Below are 17,602 nucleotides of genomic sequence, written 5' to 3'. Positions count from 1 at the left end.
AAGCTACATGTCTTGGGTGCTTGATGCTGAAATTCATCTTGATGCGATGGGTCTGGCAGACACCATCAAGGATAAAAATCAGGCATCAAACCAAGACCGTGCCAAAGCAATGATATTCCTACGCCATCACCTTGATGAGGGCCTGAAAATGGAATATCTCACTATTAAAGATCCAGTCATACTGTGGAATAATTTGAAAGATAGATATGACCACCTGAAGATGGTCGTTCTTCCACAGGCACGTTATGATTGGACTCATCTAAGGCTACAAGATTTTAAATCTATCAGTGAGTATAATTCTGCTATGTTCAGAATTATTTCCCAATTAAAATTATGTGGTGATAATATTACTGATCATGATATGTTGGAGAAAACTTTCACCACTTTTCATGCCTCGAATATGCTCCTGCAGCAGCAATATCGAGAGATGGGATTTAAAAAGTATTCTGAACTTATCTCACATCTTCTTATAGCAGAGCAACATAATGGGCTATTAATGAAAAATCATGAAAGCCGACCTATTGGTTCTTGTCCATTCCCTGAAGTGAATGAGACGAACTTCCACCAAGCTAAACGTGGAAGAGGTCGTGGCCCCAGTCGTGGTCATGGCCGTGGTCGGGGAAGAAACCCCAATCATGGTAATAATAATGCACCAAAGAAGCCTCCTCACCACCAGCAGTGGAAAAGGAAGGAACAAAAGCATGAAGCGGTGCAAGCGCCAAATGCAGAAAATGCATGCTATAGATGTGGAGGAAAAGGGCACTGGTCACGTACTTGTCGTACGCCAAAGCACCTGGTTGAGCTTTATCAAGCCTCCCTGAAGAAGACAGAGAAAAATGCTGAAGCAAATTTTATTTCTGAAGATAATTTAGACTTCATGCATTTGGATGTAGCTGATTACTTTGCACTCCCAGAAGGAGAAATAAGTCATGTAATCGGTAGTGAATCTGTAGAAATGTAAATATTTTAATTTTTGTTGTTTGTAATAAATAGTATGGTTATGTAATTATTGTACATAAATAAAAGTTATGTTTTGATAATGATATTTACTATAATATATTTTATTTATGTTATTTTGAAGAATATGGATAACCCTCAAATTATGTTTGGATCAAAGACAAATCATGAAGATATGTGTGTTATTGATAGTGGAACAACACATGCCATATTCAACGATCAGAAATACTTTTCTTATTTGCATAAGGAAAAAGCAAATGTTTCAACAATTTCTGGTAATATAAGTTTGATTGAAGGCTCCGGAAGAGCCATAATATTTCTGTCTAAGGGAACAAAACTTATTATAGACAATGCATTGTTCTCCTCCAAGTCCCGAAGAAACTTGTTGAGTTTTATAGATATCCGCCGAAATGGGTATCATGTAGAGACAATAGATGAAATGAACAGGGAATATCTTTGTATTACAAAGAATATTTCTAGCCAGAAATGCATTGTAGAAAAGTTACCAACTTTATCTTCTGGCTTATACTATTCAAAAATTAGTACAATTGAAGCACACTCTATCGTAAACCAGAAGTTTACGGATTCAAATACTTTTGTGCTTTGGCATGACCGTTTGGGCCATCCCGGATCAATAATGATGAGACGAATTACTGAAAATTCGAGTGGGCATCCATTAAAGAACCTGAAGATTCTTACAAATGACGAATTTTCTTGTGATGCTTGTTATCAAGGAAAAATGATCACTAGACCATCACCAATGAAGGTTGATATTGAATCCCCTGCCTTTTTAGAGCGTATACATGGGGATATATGTGGACCTATTCACCCACCAAGTGGGTTGTTTAGATATTTTATGGTCCTAATAGATGCATCTTCAAGATGGTCTCATGTGTGTCTACTATCATCTCGCAACCTGGCGTTTGCAAAGCTATTAGCCCAAATAATTCGATTAAGGGCACAATTCCCAGATTATCCTATAAAGGCTATTCGCCTTGATAATGCTGGAGAATTCTCATCTCAAGCTTTTGATGATTATTGTTTATCCGTTGGGATAAAAGTTGAACATCCTGTAGCTTATGTTCATACTCAAAATGGCCTTGCAGAGTCATTTATTAAACGCTTGCAATTGATAGCAAGACCACTACTTATGAAAACAAAATTGCCCACTACTGTTTGGGGCCATGCTATCTTGCATGCAGCATCACTTATCCGTCTTAGACCGACATATTATAATAAATATTCTCCGTCACAATTAGTTTTTGGTCATGAACCAAATATTGCCCATCTACGAATTTTCGGATGTGCTGTATATGTGCCAGTAGCACCACCACAACGTAGTAAGATGAGACCACAGAGAAGGATAGGAATATATGTTGGGTTTGAATCACCCTCTATTATTCGCTATCTTGAACCATTGACAGGAGATTTATTTACTGCTCGATTTGCAGATTGTCGGTTTGATGAAACAAATTTCCCACAATTAGGGGGAGAGAAAAAGGAAATCAAAAGAGAAATTGTGTGGAAAGTTTCATCATTATCTCACTTTGATCCCCGTACCCCTATATGTAATCAGGAGGTCCAGAAGATCATCCATTTACAGAATATAGCAAATCAAATGCCAGACGCATTTACTGATTTGAAAAGGATAACTAAGTCACATATCCCAGCAGAGAATGTGCCTATCCGAATTGATGTCCCAATGGGACCATCTACTAGCATGAGAGCTAGTGAACCTAAAGCACGCCTGAAGCGTGGTAGGCCTTTGGGTTCTAAGGATCGAAATCCTCGAAAAAGAAAATCGACAAATGATCAAAACGATACTATGAAGGGATCCCCTGAAGAGACCCAAAATCTGATTAGTTCTGAGATTCCTGAAGAAATCAATGAACCTGAAGCTCATGTGAGTGAGGAACTTTTAATAAGTTCGAACGGTGATGGGATTAATTTAAATCGATTTGAAATAGTGGTGGATAATATTTTTGCATATAATGTTGCACTTAATATTATGCAAGATAGTGAGGATCTTGAACCTCGATCTGTCGAAGAATGTCGACAAAGATCTGATTGGCCAAAATGGCAAGAGGCAATTCAATCGGAATTGAAGTCACTTGCTAAAAGAGAGGTCTTTGGACCAGTAGTCCAAACACCTGCTGGTATAAAACCAGTTGGTCATAAATGGGTTTTTGTGCGAAAAAGGAATGATAAAAATGAAGTTGAAAGATACAAAGCTCGCCTTGTTGCACAAGGATTCTCACAACGACCTGGAGTCGATTTTGATGAAACATATTCACCTGTTATGGATGCCATAACATTTCGATATCTCATCAGTTTAGCACTACATGAAAAGCTTGAAATACATCTAATGGATGTAGTTACAGCTTATCTGTACGGTTCACTTGATAATGAAATTTATATGAAAATTCCTGAAGGATTTAAAATGCCTGAAGCAAAATCTCAGGAAATGTATTCAATCAGATTACAAAGATCTTTGTACGGTTTAAAGCAATCTGGGCGCATGTGGTATAATCGCCTTAGTGAATATTTGCTGAAAGAAGGTTACATAAATGATGTTATTTGTCCATGTATTTTTATAAAGAAAATGGCATCAGAATTTGTTATACTTGCTGTTTATGTTGATGACATAAATCTTGTTGGAACTCCAGAAGAGCTCCAAAAGGCAATTGAATATCTTAAGAAAGAATTTGAGATGAAAGATCTTGGAAAGACAAAACTTTGTCTTGGTCTGCAAATTGAACATTTAGCAGACGAGATCTTTATCCATCAATCTGCCTATACAGAAAGGGTCTTAAAACGCTTTTACATGGACAAAGCGCACCCATTGAGTACACCAATGGTTGTTCGATCACTTGAAGTGAATAAGGATTTGTTCCGACCTCCAGAAGAGGACGAGGAACTCCTTGGTCCCGAAGTACCCTATCTCAGTGCAATTGGTGCACTAATGTATCTTGCTAATGCTACAAGGCCTGACATAGCATTCTCTGTTAATTTACTAGCAAGATATAGTTCTTCTCCTACACGGAGACATTGGAACGGGATTAAGCATATATTGCGATATTTAAAGGGAACTCTTGATATGGGTTTGTTTTATGCTAACAAAGATAGTGCAGACCTTGTTGGTTATGCAGATGCAGGTTATTTATCTGATCCCCATAAAGCTCGATCTCAAACCGGCTACGTATTTACATATGGAGGTACTATCATATCATGGCGCTCCACAAAGCAATCTATTGTTGCTACTTCTTCAAATCACGCTGAGATAATAGCTATTCATGAAGCAAGTAGGGAATGCGTATGGTTGAGATCAATAATTCATTTTATTCGAGAAAAATGTGGTTTGGAATGTGAGAAAAGACCCACAATTTTATACGAAGACAATGCTGCATGCATAGCCCAATTGAAGGGAGGATTTATAAAAGGAGATAGAACGAAGCACATTTCACCAAAATTATTCTACACACACGATCTTCAGAAAAATGGTGACATTGATGTGCAACAAATCCGTTCAAGTGATAATCCAGCAGATTTATTCACTAAATCTTTGCCAACTTCAACTTTTGAGAAGATGGTATACAAGATTGGAATGCGGAGACTCAAATATTTGAAACAAGGTTTTCATCAGGGGGAGTAAAATACGCGATGCACTCTTTTTCCCTTACTAAGGTTTTTTCCCATGGGGTTTTCCTTATAAGGTTTTTAATGAGGCACCTAACAATGCGTATTACTAAATATGTGTACTCTTTTTCCTTCACTAGAATTTTTTTTCCCACGTGGTTTTTCCTAGTGAGGTTTTAATGAGACACATTATCTTTTAATGAACATCCAAGGGGAGTGTTATAAATATATTATATTATGGATGTTCATTTAGTACTCTGTTGTAAATAAGCTTCCTGAAGAAGCTTATCCATATGGGACTCCACCGTAAATATATTTATCTATTTAGTACTATATTGGAAATAAGCTTCCTGAAGAAGCTTATCACTTCGGTACCCGGTTATGGATAAACATTACCCCCAGTAGAAGTTTATCCATACCGGGTATAATAAGCTTATCTTTTCAGTACCCGGTTATGGATAAACATTACCCCCGGTAAAAGATTATTCATACCGGGTATAATAAGCTTATCCATTCAGTACTCCGTTATGGATAAATATTGCTCTCAGTAGAAGATTATCCATATCTGGTATAGCAGCAGCTTACACAGCAGCTTGTAGTAGCAGCTTACACAGCAGCTTATAGTAGCTTACACTGCAGCTTGTAGTAGCAGCTTACACAGCAGCTTGTAGTAGCAGCTTACGGAGCAGCTTCCTTTCTTCTATAAATAGAAGAGATTTCAGTTCATTATATACATCAGTTTGAATTTGAATAATATATCAGTTTCTCTCTATACTTGTCTTTACTTTGCGGTCTTTATTTCATAACAAGAACCAAATAAAAGTCGTCCTTTTCTCAAAATTTCCCGTCTCTTATTACTAATAAAGCTGTTTTCTTTTTCTTTCTTAAATTTATTCCAAACAGAGGAAAATATACTACACTACTAATAAGAAATAAAATAAAAACCAACCCCGTCTGTATTTTACTTTTTCGATTTCCCTCTTCGTTCCACCAATTTCTCTCTGAATTTCCATGACTTTGGCTTCTTAGGGTTTTTGCTATTTCCTCATCAAAGGTAACTTTCTCCCTAATTACAATTTTACTATGTCTTTTATAAAACCCATTTTGGAGTTATAACAAGTAATTGTGGAATTGGGTATTCTTTGTTTCGTTAAATTAATCAGTTTTGTAGGTTTTATTTCCTAATTCGAACTTGGGTTTTTTTATTCTTGGTTTTTTTTTATCTGGGTACTTTTTAAATTTTATATTTGATTTAGGCTTTTGTATTTAGTGAAGAAATTGGATGTTCTATGGACCCTTTGGGCTGCATGGGATATATTTCTGCTTAGTTGTTGAAGTGGTGATTTTATTTGTTATACATGTAATTGCTTCAACTGTGTTGCTGTTTAAACATTTAATTTTCGTGTTTTCTGCTGCAAAAAAAACAGCATACACCAATTAAGTTAGGCCCTGCTTCGTGATGATGTGAAATGTTTTTTTTTGATAACCGTGATATCCACGCCAACTTGCATGCACCTCGACTAATTCCACGGGATACCTGCTACCTCCCACTACGGGTAAGACTTGGATAGATAATAAGAAATCACCTAATGTATTTGCCTCTGTTGGGATTTGAATCTGAGACCTCATGGTTCTCAACCCACTTCATTGACTACTAGGCCACACCCTTAGGTGCGATGTTGTGGAATGTTTTACCTAAGAAAAAGGCTTTTTTATGATAGTTTCCGACAATTGATTGGATATAAAGCTGAGGAAAATATGGTAAAAACTAGTTACTAGGTTTTTATTATTATATATATGCCATTGAATCTCCTTGGGATGGAGAAATACTTCTAGTAAAGTGGCGAAAGGGAGTTCAAAAATTGCTTTTGGTCATAGGTTCAAATCCCTGGAGTGACATTTTTGAATCCCCTTGTACAAAATTATGGTTTTGCTACTGGGTGGAGTGGGACATAGAATGTGGTGTTTGGGGATAATCAGAAGTGGAAATAATGTTTAGATGCTGGTAAGAGCTAGTAATATGGGAATAACTGTAATATGCAAATAACTTGGAGCTTTTAGGTTCAAATTCCAGCTGCAGCATCCCGTTTGTCTGATGCATGTGCTGTGGGCTATGGTAGGCTGCGTTGTGGATTAGTTGAGGTGCACACAAGTTGGTCTGATCACAACTCTCACCAGGTTTTGTTTACTGCTCTTTGAGTTTTATGCTTGTTTGTCACACGAGCTCCTTCTTGCTCGTCCTTTTGTTGCGATCATATGACCTCAATGAGTTATTTTTAAATTGCATTTGTGTCCGTTTTGCAGAGACAATGAGTGGGGTGTCTCTAGGTGAGTCTCATGGTAGACCCATTACTGGGAGCACGTTGAGGAGGTGCAATGATCGTGCAGGAGCTGATCATGTTGTTCTGATTGATGTCGATAGTGATACTTTTAGTAATGTTATTTTTATTGATGTGCCTGAATCCACACCCAAAAAGTTTCAATGTAAGACTTCAGCAAAGAAAGACAAAAGAAGATCTCCTTTGAAGAACATAATCTTCATCGATGATGACGAAAGCAGTGAGAATGAATATCCTGAATTTGGTGTAGAAAATGACTTCCACTTCTTTCATGACCCTTCCCCTAGCATGAGAGCGTGCTCAACCTCGAAAAGTGCTAAAGAACCTCCAAATGAAATTGGTGATGATTGTCAGTTTGTTCGAGAAAAAATACCTCCAGTGAAGTTATCAAAATGCAAAAGAACTTACTCCGGAAAAGCTCCTGTCCAAAATCGCTATGGTTTGACATCTGATTCAGAGAGTAGTTCATCCGAAAATGATGAGTTCATGGAGGATTATTCTGGACAGCTTCGAGAGCAGTGGCAGAAAGCTTCGTTAAAGAGGAAAAAGTATAGCAGTGGTCAATCTGGTGTTAGGGATATCAATAGTGCATCCGGTGTTCGAATTCAACCTGACCCTGGCGAGAGTGAAGAGCATACATCCTGTTCTGATTACTCTAATTCCTCTACTGACAAAGAAGATCTATCTCCTAACTCAACACGCGAATCACGTCGTACTTCTGGTATGGCTGATGTCCATGACGAAGGAGATCCACGAAAGGAGAACTTTGAAGAGGGTTATCCCAGTATACCCCCTCAATATCGGCAGAATCCTTTTGAAAAGAAGCACCCGGAGCAAGGCAATGAAGGGAGTATTCCAGCTCCAGGACCTTGTTTGGAAAAACCTGTTTCATGTGGTGACAGGAACTTCTCTTGTAGACAATATAGGGTAGCAGAGGAGGAACCTTTTCTTGGAAAGCATCAGTGTGCTGTTGAAACTGAAAATGGTAGGAGACAATATATTTTTACTGATAATGGTAAAAAGTGTCAGGAGACGGCTAAGAATTATAATTTTCATTTCTCAAAAGAATTAAGACATGAAACCAGTAGGGTCAGTTTCAATGAGAAGGAGGATTTATTTTCTGGAGGATTTCCAAGGACTACCCGATCATCTGTTGTATACTATCCTGAACACAACTATTCTAATGGCAGCAGAGTTAATCCTAGAGAGTCTTCTATTTGCACGAGAGCTTCATCATGCTCAGGAATCAGCGGCAAAAAATGTGTCGATCAGGAAAATGGGAAATGGATTCCTGATAGGACATCAGAATTAGATGCACACAATAATGAAACACAACCTAGTAACAGAGGTTCCTTGCTGGAGGAGGGTCTTTCTGAATCTTTATCTACGAGCCAACACAAGGATGAAAGGCATGATGACGTGAATATCCAAGATGGTGAGAATGTGGAAGGTTGTGTTGAGAACTGTATTACCACCGAAAGAGAAAGGATGAAGGAGACTTCCGAATACAAAAAGGCACTGGAGGAAGAACTTGCGTCCAGGCAAAGAGCGTTAGCGATTCAGGTCTGTCATGTTTACTGCCTCCTGCTAGTTTTTGTAGAGATGTGGTTTTCTGTTATGCATTCGGTGTTCATTATTCTGTAACCTGTTGATCTTTTGACTGCTGTATTCTTATGAAAGTTATCAAGGTATTGGGAAATCGAGGTCTGCTCCAATAATTTGATCTCATGAATGCCATAATTGATCAAATGTTCTCTACTTTTGATCTTAATGTGCTTCTTTGTAGCCTATTTGCTCCATGCGCGTGAACGAAAATATTACAGCCAAGTTGTATAGAGTAAGAGTATGTAAGAGATTAACTGCCGGTATTGTGTTTGTAATAGTTAGAAACTTGAAGTAGTCAGTTGATGTAGAAAACTAGAAATATATACATGCCGCGGAGTGTGTGAAAATTTCCCCCTTTATATTCATCACAAAAGAGAAGAAAAATCTTCCTCTATATCTTGTAGAAGTTGGATCTCCAAATTCGAGAGTAGTCAAAAGCGAAATATTTTGGGGATTTTTAAGTGCAAAGCGGAATTAAAGGGTGAGCTTCACAAAGAAAGGCACTGATGAAGAAATATAAACGATATATTTTTTTTCTGAGAAAAAGGCAAACAATAACTAGTTGAACAAAAGAACAGATACGCTAAACTGAAATATATGAAGTACAATCATGTCAATCAAGTTTAAAATCCGTTTCAAATTTCTTGATTTAGAAAAGATGTAGCTTTATGTATTTTGGTGCTAGTTTTCTCTTATTAAAATTTTAATCTCTTATTCCTAGTCACTAACAATTAATACTTTTTTTACAATTAATGTATCCTTTTGCTAACTCTATCTTTTGATTAGTATTGCCCTCTTAAAGATAGAGTTGAAGGGCATTGAGACGCATGCCTTAGTACTTTAGTGCGAACACTTAAGCGTCACCTAAGTGAGGTGAAGCGCACAACCTGGAATTAACTGAGTTTCAGGGCTTAAGGGTGCTAAAATGAGCCTTTGACAACACTAACCAATCCAATACTGTACGCTTTACACACTACGTTGGGACTTTAAAGTACGGACATGTCTTTTTGTTCCACATATGGTTTGTTTAGTTGTGTATGCCATATTGAAGAAGTATTGACGGGGTAGTCCGTCTGACTACTTTAACAAATGTTACTTAGCAAAATGGAGATATATACTGTTTGTCTGTTATGCTGCTCACACACTTTTGATGCTTGTGTTTCAGAAATGGACACTGCTTTTCTAATGAATCTTTTCTGGTCCTATTCTCACTTAAAATGGGTTTAAACTTTAGAGTCATTTGTATGCTTTTAATCTATCTTTTACTGCACCAAAGCCTTTTTGAGATGTGAATATTGAATCTGATACGACTTAAGAAGTAATACCACATAAATGTGTTGTAGTTCGGGTAAGTTGTAGGTCTACCAATACCTTATGCCCAAACTAATACCAACCACCAGGAGCCACTTACCAATACCCTATGCCCAAACCTCACAAACTCCCCTTGACTTGCCACTTACCTGGTCTACAACACACAACCTGCACCCCATCAACCCGTGTAACCACACACAGCCCTCCACTCCCATCAACTGCGGTAACCACAAAATGCACACTACTGTTGATACTTTTAAGATCGAAAAATATATACAGCACATTAGACGGAAATATCAAGGAAAAACATTAGTGTTCTGGCTGTAATATCAAGCCAAGGTGCTGGGTGAAGATCAAAGAAAAGAAAAATGTATTTATATTCTGCTTCATCCTGTCAGTGACGCGGGGTTTGGGGTGGGGGGGTTGGGGTGGTGTTTAGAGTTTGATTCCTCTTCTTAAGGTCAACAAAACCTTCCTTTTTGCCTTCCCTCGCCAATTTCTTTCCCTAGGGGAATTGGTCTAGTCAAACTAAGCGTTTCTTTTTCAAAGGATAGTCTTGATGCCGTCATAGCCGGGGGTTTGAGTATGCAGCCAGAAGGCAACGGTTTCCAGCAGTCCCCCTTCTCAGCCTTTCATGCTCATACAACACCCGGTATAACTACGCCTCAATCCCAAACAAGTTGGTGTTCTGGTATATGAATCCTCACTAACTATGTTGTTCTATATAAACTCATTCCAGGCCAGTATTATACAAAAGGGCACCCGATGCACGAAGCTCCTGCCATGCGCGGGATCCGGGGAAAAGCTGGACTACAAGGGTCTATTATACGCAGCCTTACCCTGCATTTCTACAAGAGACTGTTTACACGGCTTGAACCCGTGACCTCCTGGTTACATGGCAACAACTTTACTAGTTGCACCAAGGCTCCAGGCCAGTATCATACAAAATAAAAATAATAGTAAAATAATAATAGATTTCTTTATATGATAACCCATTCTGGTTATTTATATAAAAAATATTTTGGATGTAGAAGTGAAACATCATGTGGGTCATGTGATAATAAGTTATTTTCATGTCATATTGCCGTTCTTGTCTTTCATGATGTAATAATATCAGGGGATCCTTACAGTATGATTTTTGGTTTGTAATTGGCGAGATTGCTAGTTTGATGGTTTTCTAAACCATAAACTTTGATTAAGATTGAAGTTATAGAATTCCTGATAAAAAAGTGAAAACCACAGAGAAAAGCAAAATTAGCCAAAAGACAATAAGACTTGTGTATGTATGCACAGATGTATTGTTATCTGATGTGTTTTTTACCTATTCAGGCAGAAGAAGCCAAAAAGTTGAAGCTGTTGCTCAAAAGAAAGAAGGCTGAAAGTATGCGTCTACTAGAAATGGAGAAGAGACAAAAGCAGCGTGTGGAGGAAATAAGAGAAACTCAAAAAAAGGTATCACAACTTGGCCTCTTCTGCTGTCTATTGCGTGGTGTTGCACAGTCTTTATATTATATTTGTTTATGTCTCTTTCATGCAACTTATGCTGCCTCTGTGTTGTTTTGTGACTATGGCATACTTGGATTTTCCTAGTATATAATCCATCTGATGAATTTTGTTAGGACGTAGAGAATATGAACTTGAAGGAGCTAGTACGAGCCGAAGTTCGAAAGGAACTTAGGAAGCTCGAAATGACATGCCATGATATGGCTTCGATGTTGCGCGGATTGGGAATCACTGTCGGCGGTGGCACTAGTCATGAGGTTTGTTTACACTCATTGTCTTACAGGGAACATATCTTTTAAGAAAGATTGGCATTCTTATTTTGCTATTATCCTGATTTGCGGTTGATGAGCTTTCTTGTTCTTACCAATTATATGATCTTTTTAGTTGAAACAAAAATGAAAGTCCATTAGCAACTTAGAAAATCTGATTGCATTAAGTTGTGCAGATAACTGAGTTAATTAGCATGATGCAAACTGCAAAGTTCTCTTTTCAGTAACTGTTAAGTAATCTACTATGTAAGTCGATGCACTTCTCTGCAGTTATATTGAAACAGTATGTGTATTCAGGGCTTGCGAGCTATTTCATATCTGTGCATCAGATCAGCTGTCATTCCTTTCCAGTGTTGGTTTCGTGTTCTGATCTATCTACCCATTTTATCTTTCTCCCTATATCGCGTTGGCTGTTGTAAATTTAGACTTGCCTCTCCACTCTGTGCTCATATTCAACGTGTTGCTTATTAGGATTAACTAGCTCTTGTAACATGGCTGTTTCTCATTTCTTGTGTTTTTACCTGTGGTTTTCAGGGTTGTATTTGTATTCATGTTACAATGTACTTCTTGTGGTCGTTTCTTTCTTCTATTTTGGTTTCTGTAGTGTTGCAATGTTAGTCCCAGTAATAAAATGAGAGAGATCACTTAGGACAAATGTTTGTTTTCAGGTGCGCGTTGCTTACAAGAAAGCGTTGCTGACATTTCACCCAGATAGAGCTTCAAAATCTGATATACGACAACAAGTTGAAGCTGAGGAGAAATTTAAGCTTATTTCTCGAATGAAGGACAAGTATTTACCAACTTTATAGGAATGAACATAGGAGATAAAAGTAGTATATTTCCAGTCAAAAGATTTATTTTTAGGATGGAAATTTTGTGAATAGGCCTTCAATGCTTTAAATTTTTCTCACCATGTGGAAAGCTGCACTCAACTGCAGAAAGGTTTTCTCATTTCCAGGTATAGTTTTGTCATTTCTTTATTGTCTTTGTTAATACAATTGTACTTTTTCAGGGTTGAGGTGGCTTTCAGGAATTGCTTTACAAAAGCTATAAAATTAAAGAATCTCTCAATTGTCACTGAATATGTGATGGAGTAACTATAACACCACTCCACAAGCAATAAGCTGCAATGCACAGGCTGATTAACAGTATTATTTTAATAAGTTAAATCTTCCTTTTCTCTCTCTTTTGGTATCTAAGTTGATTTTAAGGTCAAGTTGAGCAATTATGAGTGTTGGTCAACTTAGAATTTTGTAAACACAGCAAGTACTTATTGGAATAGGATAAAAATGGAGTATTAGGAATTAGATTTTGTCGGAAGGCACCAAAGGATGCGGCCAGGTAGTCAATGAAGAGGTGTAAACTTTTGAGACGAGGTTCAAATCCTAGAGGAGACAAAAACAATAGGTGATCTTTCTTTCATATACCTAAGTGTTGGTATATAAAGTTACTCGGTACCTATGTTTTCCTTGTTTTGAGGAAGGCTCGGTTTAACGAGAATCATCTCGTTGGCTTTTAGAGTCATCTCAGGGATCTTTGGCTTATGCCATGTGCTCCAAACTTGAACTCAACTTCCTGTTTTCATCAACATTTGCTTATCACTCGAGAAACTAGTGAATGCTTGTGCTTGTGGGAGACAGTAGTAAAATAGTAAAGGTGTGCATAAGCTGGCCTTGAATAACTGTTAATAAAAAGTCGGATTTTGTCTGGTGGAGGTAAGGAACTAACTTTTAAGTTTTATCCGGACCTAGCTCACTTCGGAGAGTTGACAAGCTTTTTACCTTGCCAATTTAGGTCGTTGACCACCTTTTGCTGAGAAATTATAGTAAGCACATATATAGTTTAAAATTACTTTTTGACATATATTAAATTTTGAACCTCCTTGGTGAAATTACATTGTCCCGGCCATTGTGAATTGATAGGAGAATCACACTATAGCTTAGTAAGTGCTAGTTGTTTCGTTCTGGATATACCTATTTTTTCATAATAAGCAATAAATATTGGTATTGCAATTAATACTGTGGGATTGCACGGTTTAGAATTCATGGAACTAAATTTTAATACTGTGGGATTGCACGTTTAGAATTCATGGAACTAAATTTTAATACGATGGGATTGCACGTTTAGAATTCATGGAACTAACTGTAAACTACGGCAAAGACGGTGCTAGAGTTCTTGCTACGTGTTCATCATAATTTAGTAGCTTTGGTCAAAACTTTATACAATGATAATGACTCAATAAAATCCTACTAGTGAAATCTGGGAAGGGTAATGCGTATGCAGATCTTACCCCTACCCCGAGGAGTAGAGAGGCCATTTCCGAAAGACCCTCGGCTCAAGAAGACGAAAAAAAGAGACAATATCAGTACTACCAACAAATACCATAAGAAAAAATAACATCATGGAAGCCAGAAAATAGGTGCAAAAGCAAAAACGCTAGCTAGTAAATAGACTCGGCTCTATGAAAAACGAAAGAGTAGTAAAACACAACATTGCAACTAGCTGTCTCAGACAAAAACCCTACCAAAGTAGCCTCACAAAGGTACGAACTAAGGAAAGACTCAACTACCTCCTAACGTACAACCCTAATACTCTACCTCCACAGCTTTTTATCAAGGGCCATGTCCTCGGAAATCTGAAGCCTCGCCATGTCCTGCCTGATCACCTCTCCGCAATACTTCTTAGGCCGCCCTCTACCTCTTCTCGAACCCTCCAAAGCCAGCTGCTCACACCTTCTTACCGGAGTATCTGGGCTTCTCCTCTGAACGTGCCCGAACCATCTGAGCCTCGCTTCCCGCATCTTGTTATCAATGGGAGCCACGCCCACCTTCTCCCGAATATCATCATTCCTAATCTTATCCATCCTAGTGTGCCCACACATCCACCTCAACATCCTCATCTCTGCTACTTTCATCTTCTGAATATGTGAGTTCTTAACAGGCCAACACTCAGCCCCATACATCATGGCCGGTCTAACCACCGCTTTATATAACTTATCTTTGAGTATCGGTGGCACTCTCTTGTCACACAGGACTCCAAATACTAACCTTCACTTCATCCACCCCACTCCAATACGGTGTGTGACATCCTCGTCGATCTCCCCTCCCCCTTGGATAACCGACCCAAGGTACTTAAAACTGCCTCTACTTGGGATGACCTGTGATTCAAGCCTCACATACACGTCCACTTCCCTCGACTCAGCGCTGAACTTACACTCGAGGTATTCCATCTTCGTCTTGCTCAGCTTGAAACCCTTAGACTCAAGAGCCTGTCTCTAAACCTCCAGCCTCTCGTTAACATCGGTCCGCGACTCATCAATTAGAACTATGTCATCAGCGAAAAACATACACCATGGCACCTCTCCTTGAATATGGTGTGTTAATGCGTCCATCACCAGGGAAAATAAGAACGGTCTAAGCGCAGAACCTTGGTGCAACCCCATAACAACCGAGAAATGCTCAGAGTCTCCTCCTACTATCCTACCCTGAGTCTTAGCCCCATCATATATGTCCTTAATTGCCATAATGTAGGCAACCGACACACCTTTAGCCTCTAGACATCTCCAGAGCGCTTCTCTAGGAACCTTGTCATACTCTTTCTCCAGATCAATAAACACCATGTGCTAATCTTTCTTCCTCTCCCTGTATTGTTCCACCAGTCTCCTAATAAGGTGTATAGCTTCTGTAGTAGAACGACCTGGCATAAACCCAAATTAGTTGTCGGATATAGACACTGTCCTCCCCACCCTCACTTCAATCATCCTCTCCCAAACTTTCATGGTATGACTCAATAATTTGATACCCCTATAATTGTTACAACTCTGGATATCCCTTTTGGTCAAAACTTTATATTTGTGTTAAAAAAAACACGGATTATGCATGAATAATTTATTCAAAATTCAATGAACAACTTCTTTTAGAATCCAAAATCTATAAACTTAAATTCTGGATTTGCCTTTGCATCTAGTTAAGGCAAATGGGGAGAGACCTAATGCTCGAGAAAAATAGCACATAATAAATAATAGGGGAATTTTCAGAAATGACTATTGTTTGGAGACCTGTTGGGCATAACTATAATTTAGCTAATTACATTCTGTAGCTACTAATTGCTTGCCATTGGATGTATGTTGTTGTATTCAATTCGGATGTATTCGTTCTTATATATTTTACAATTTATTCAATTTCACCGTGTTGAATTCAATTATATGTATTCAATTCGGGCTATATTCATTCTTAACTATTTTACATTGTATTCAATTTCACTGTATTCAATTTGACTGTAGTCAAAACGCAAAAAATCACAAAAACAATGATATTCGGATGTATTCAATTTACTGTATTCATTCGTAGCTGCTTTATACTATATTCAATTATTGTATTCAATTTAGTTGTATTCAAACAATGTATTGAAAAATACAGAATACAAAGTATTTGCATCATTGTATGCGACTCAATAGCAAAAAAGAGAAGAAAGTTCACTGAAAATGATGTCTTCTGGCCAAGAAAAATATTGTATACATTGTATTAAAACTAAAAATGGAGACAAATAAAACTCCAGCCAAATCTAAGAATATACTATCACATCCGAAACTTCTTTAGCGGGTAATAATCAAACATCTCCAACCAAACAGAACAGGTGGTGTAAATAGGGAGCCACAAAAAAATTATGCTACAAGTTGCTGAATTCACTTCATTCACCGAGATTAGTGTGCCATCAAAACCTAAGCTTCAAATACCGATGAGATGGCTTCCATCTACTAATCACTACAAGCTAAATATTGATGGAGCTTATGACAAAAACAATCAAACAAGTGGCACTGCTGGAATCATCAGAGACCACCATAGCAATTGGATAACGGGTTTTGCGCAGAAGGCAGCTGCAACATCCGCTCTCCATGCTGAAATACTGACACTAATTGCAGGACTAGAGTTCTCCTTCACAAAAAATCTCTTTCCCACCTTAGTGGAAAAAGATTCACAGGTATTATGTAACTTATTTAGAGACGAACAACAACGCAACTCACATCTTCTTCATGATTGCAGTTTTCTTTTTGATGCTGTTGGAGTGGAAAAAATAACCCACATATATCGGGAAGGCAACTCTGTAGCTGACGCTCTGGCAAAGTATGGAAGTACCAAGCAACAAACAACAACGGAGGGAGAAAACACTCCAGACTTTATATTACAAGTTTTAATAAAGACAAATTGGAAAAAAATTGCAATACAATATATTCCTATGTTGTGTAATAACTAAACCCCTATGTTTTTAATATAAAGTATCTCCTTTCGTTAGCAAAAAAAAAAAGAGTTTTTGAGTGGCAGAAGTTGCAACCTTCTTTTATTTCTCCTGGATGGTTGCTGGCGGAGGGAGACACACTTGTGGAGCCACTTATTTATAGCAAACACATATGTCTTCTGAGCAACAATCCACTTTGTAAAATTTGAAGATAGAGAACTCAACTGATTTTGAAGATGGATAGCAATCTGCCGACGAGTCGGTGGTTCTCCAGCGAGATTGTAATACCAGAGAGATAGAGAGTTTAACCCCTTGTTTGGATTGTTGTTACATGTCGTTTCATAATATATCGTACTGTATTGTATTGTATTGTTTGATAAATACAATGTTTGAATAAATTATATCACTTGTCATCGTTTCATGATGTCATGCACCAACAATATGAAGAATAAACTTGCAACATTACAAAGAAAAAATAGAATACGAAGTAAAATTATTATATAAAAAGTAGGGTAAAGAATAAAATATCATTATTTAATAATAAAGAAGGGCAAGATGAGATTTAGAAAAAAGGTAACAACGTCACCACACCATATCCGTCGTTCGATAAAGTGACACTGTTCATCGTTACGTACAACGAATTTAACGATACGATACGATAAAATTTAAGTAACAATCAAAACAAACATTATATTTAAAGTAACAATACGATACAATACAACAGGTAACATCCATCCAAACAAGTTG

At 37.7% G+C, this 17,602-nt stretch overlaps 3 protein-coding genes across 5 annotated transcripts; 2 read left to right on the top strand and 1 right to left on the bottom strand.

Moving 5' to 3' along the window:
- Positions 1 to 5,488: 5,488 nt before the first annotated feature.
- On the top strand, positions 5,489 to 12,638 carry LOC104248322 (uncharacterized). 3 transcript variants are annotated; one of them, XM_009804563.2, is made up of 6 exons: positions 5,496 to 5,647; positions 6,714 to 6,771; positions 6,898 to 8,495; positions 11,178 to 11,300; positions 11,468 to 11,608; positions 12,289 to 12,638. In XM_009804563.2, exons 3-6 carry the CDS (start codon positions 6,903 to 6,905, stop codon positions 12,427 to 12,429), a joined length of 1,998 nt encoding a protein of 665 aa, XP_009802865.1. In that variant the 5' UTR covers positions 5,496 to 5,647; positions 6,714 to 6,771; positions 6,898 to 6,902; the 3' UTR covers positions 12,430 to 12,638. The 3 variants fall into 3 exon arrangements, with proteins under 3 accessions (XP_009802864.1, XP_009802865.1, XP_009802862.1); XM_009804560.2 differs by having other exon boundaries at positions 6,655 to 6,771; XM_009804562.2 differs by lacking the exon at positions 6,714 to 6,771 and having other exon boundaries at positions 5,489 to 5,647.
- A 2,256-nt stretch (positions 12,639 to 14,894) lies between these two features.
- LOC138880155 (secreted RxLR effector protein 78-like) lies at positions 14,895 to 15,239 on the bottom strand. Its single transcript, XM_070159820.1, has one exon. It carries the CDS (start codon positions 15,237 to 15,239, stop codon positions 14,895 to 14,897), a length of 345 nt encoding a protein of 114 aa, XP_070015921.1.
- Positions 15,240 to 16,285: 1,046 nt separating this feature from the next.
- On the top strand, positions 16,286 to 17,099 carry LOC138880154 (uncharacterized). The gene is made up of 2 exons (XM_070159819.1): positions 16,286 to 16,600; positions 17,067 to 17,099. The coding sequence occupies exons 1-2, from the start codon at positions 16,286 to 16,288 to the stop codon at positions 17,097 to 17,099; spliced, it is 348 nt and encodes a 115-aa protein (XP_070015920.1).
- The last annotated feature ends 503 nt before the right edge of the window (positions 17,100 to 17,602 follow it).

The sequence above is a fragment of the Nicotiana sylvestris genome, chromosome 10 (assembly GCF_000393655.2).
Source record: "Nicotiana sylvestris chromosome 10, ASM39365v2, whole genome shotgun sequence".
Taxonomy (NCBI): Eukaryota; Viridiplantae; Streptophyta; class Magnoliopsida; order Solanales; family Solanaceae; genus Nicotiana; species Nicotiana sylvestris.
The sequence above is the reverse complement of the archived record's forward strand: the minus strand, read 5'-3'. Positions and strand labels throughout refer to the sequence as shown.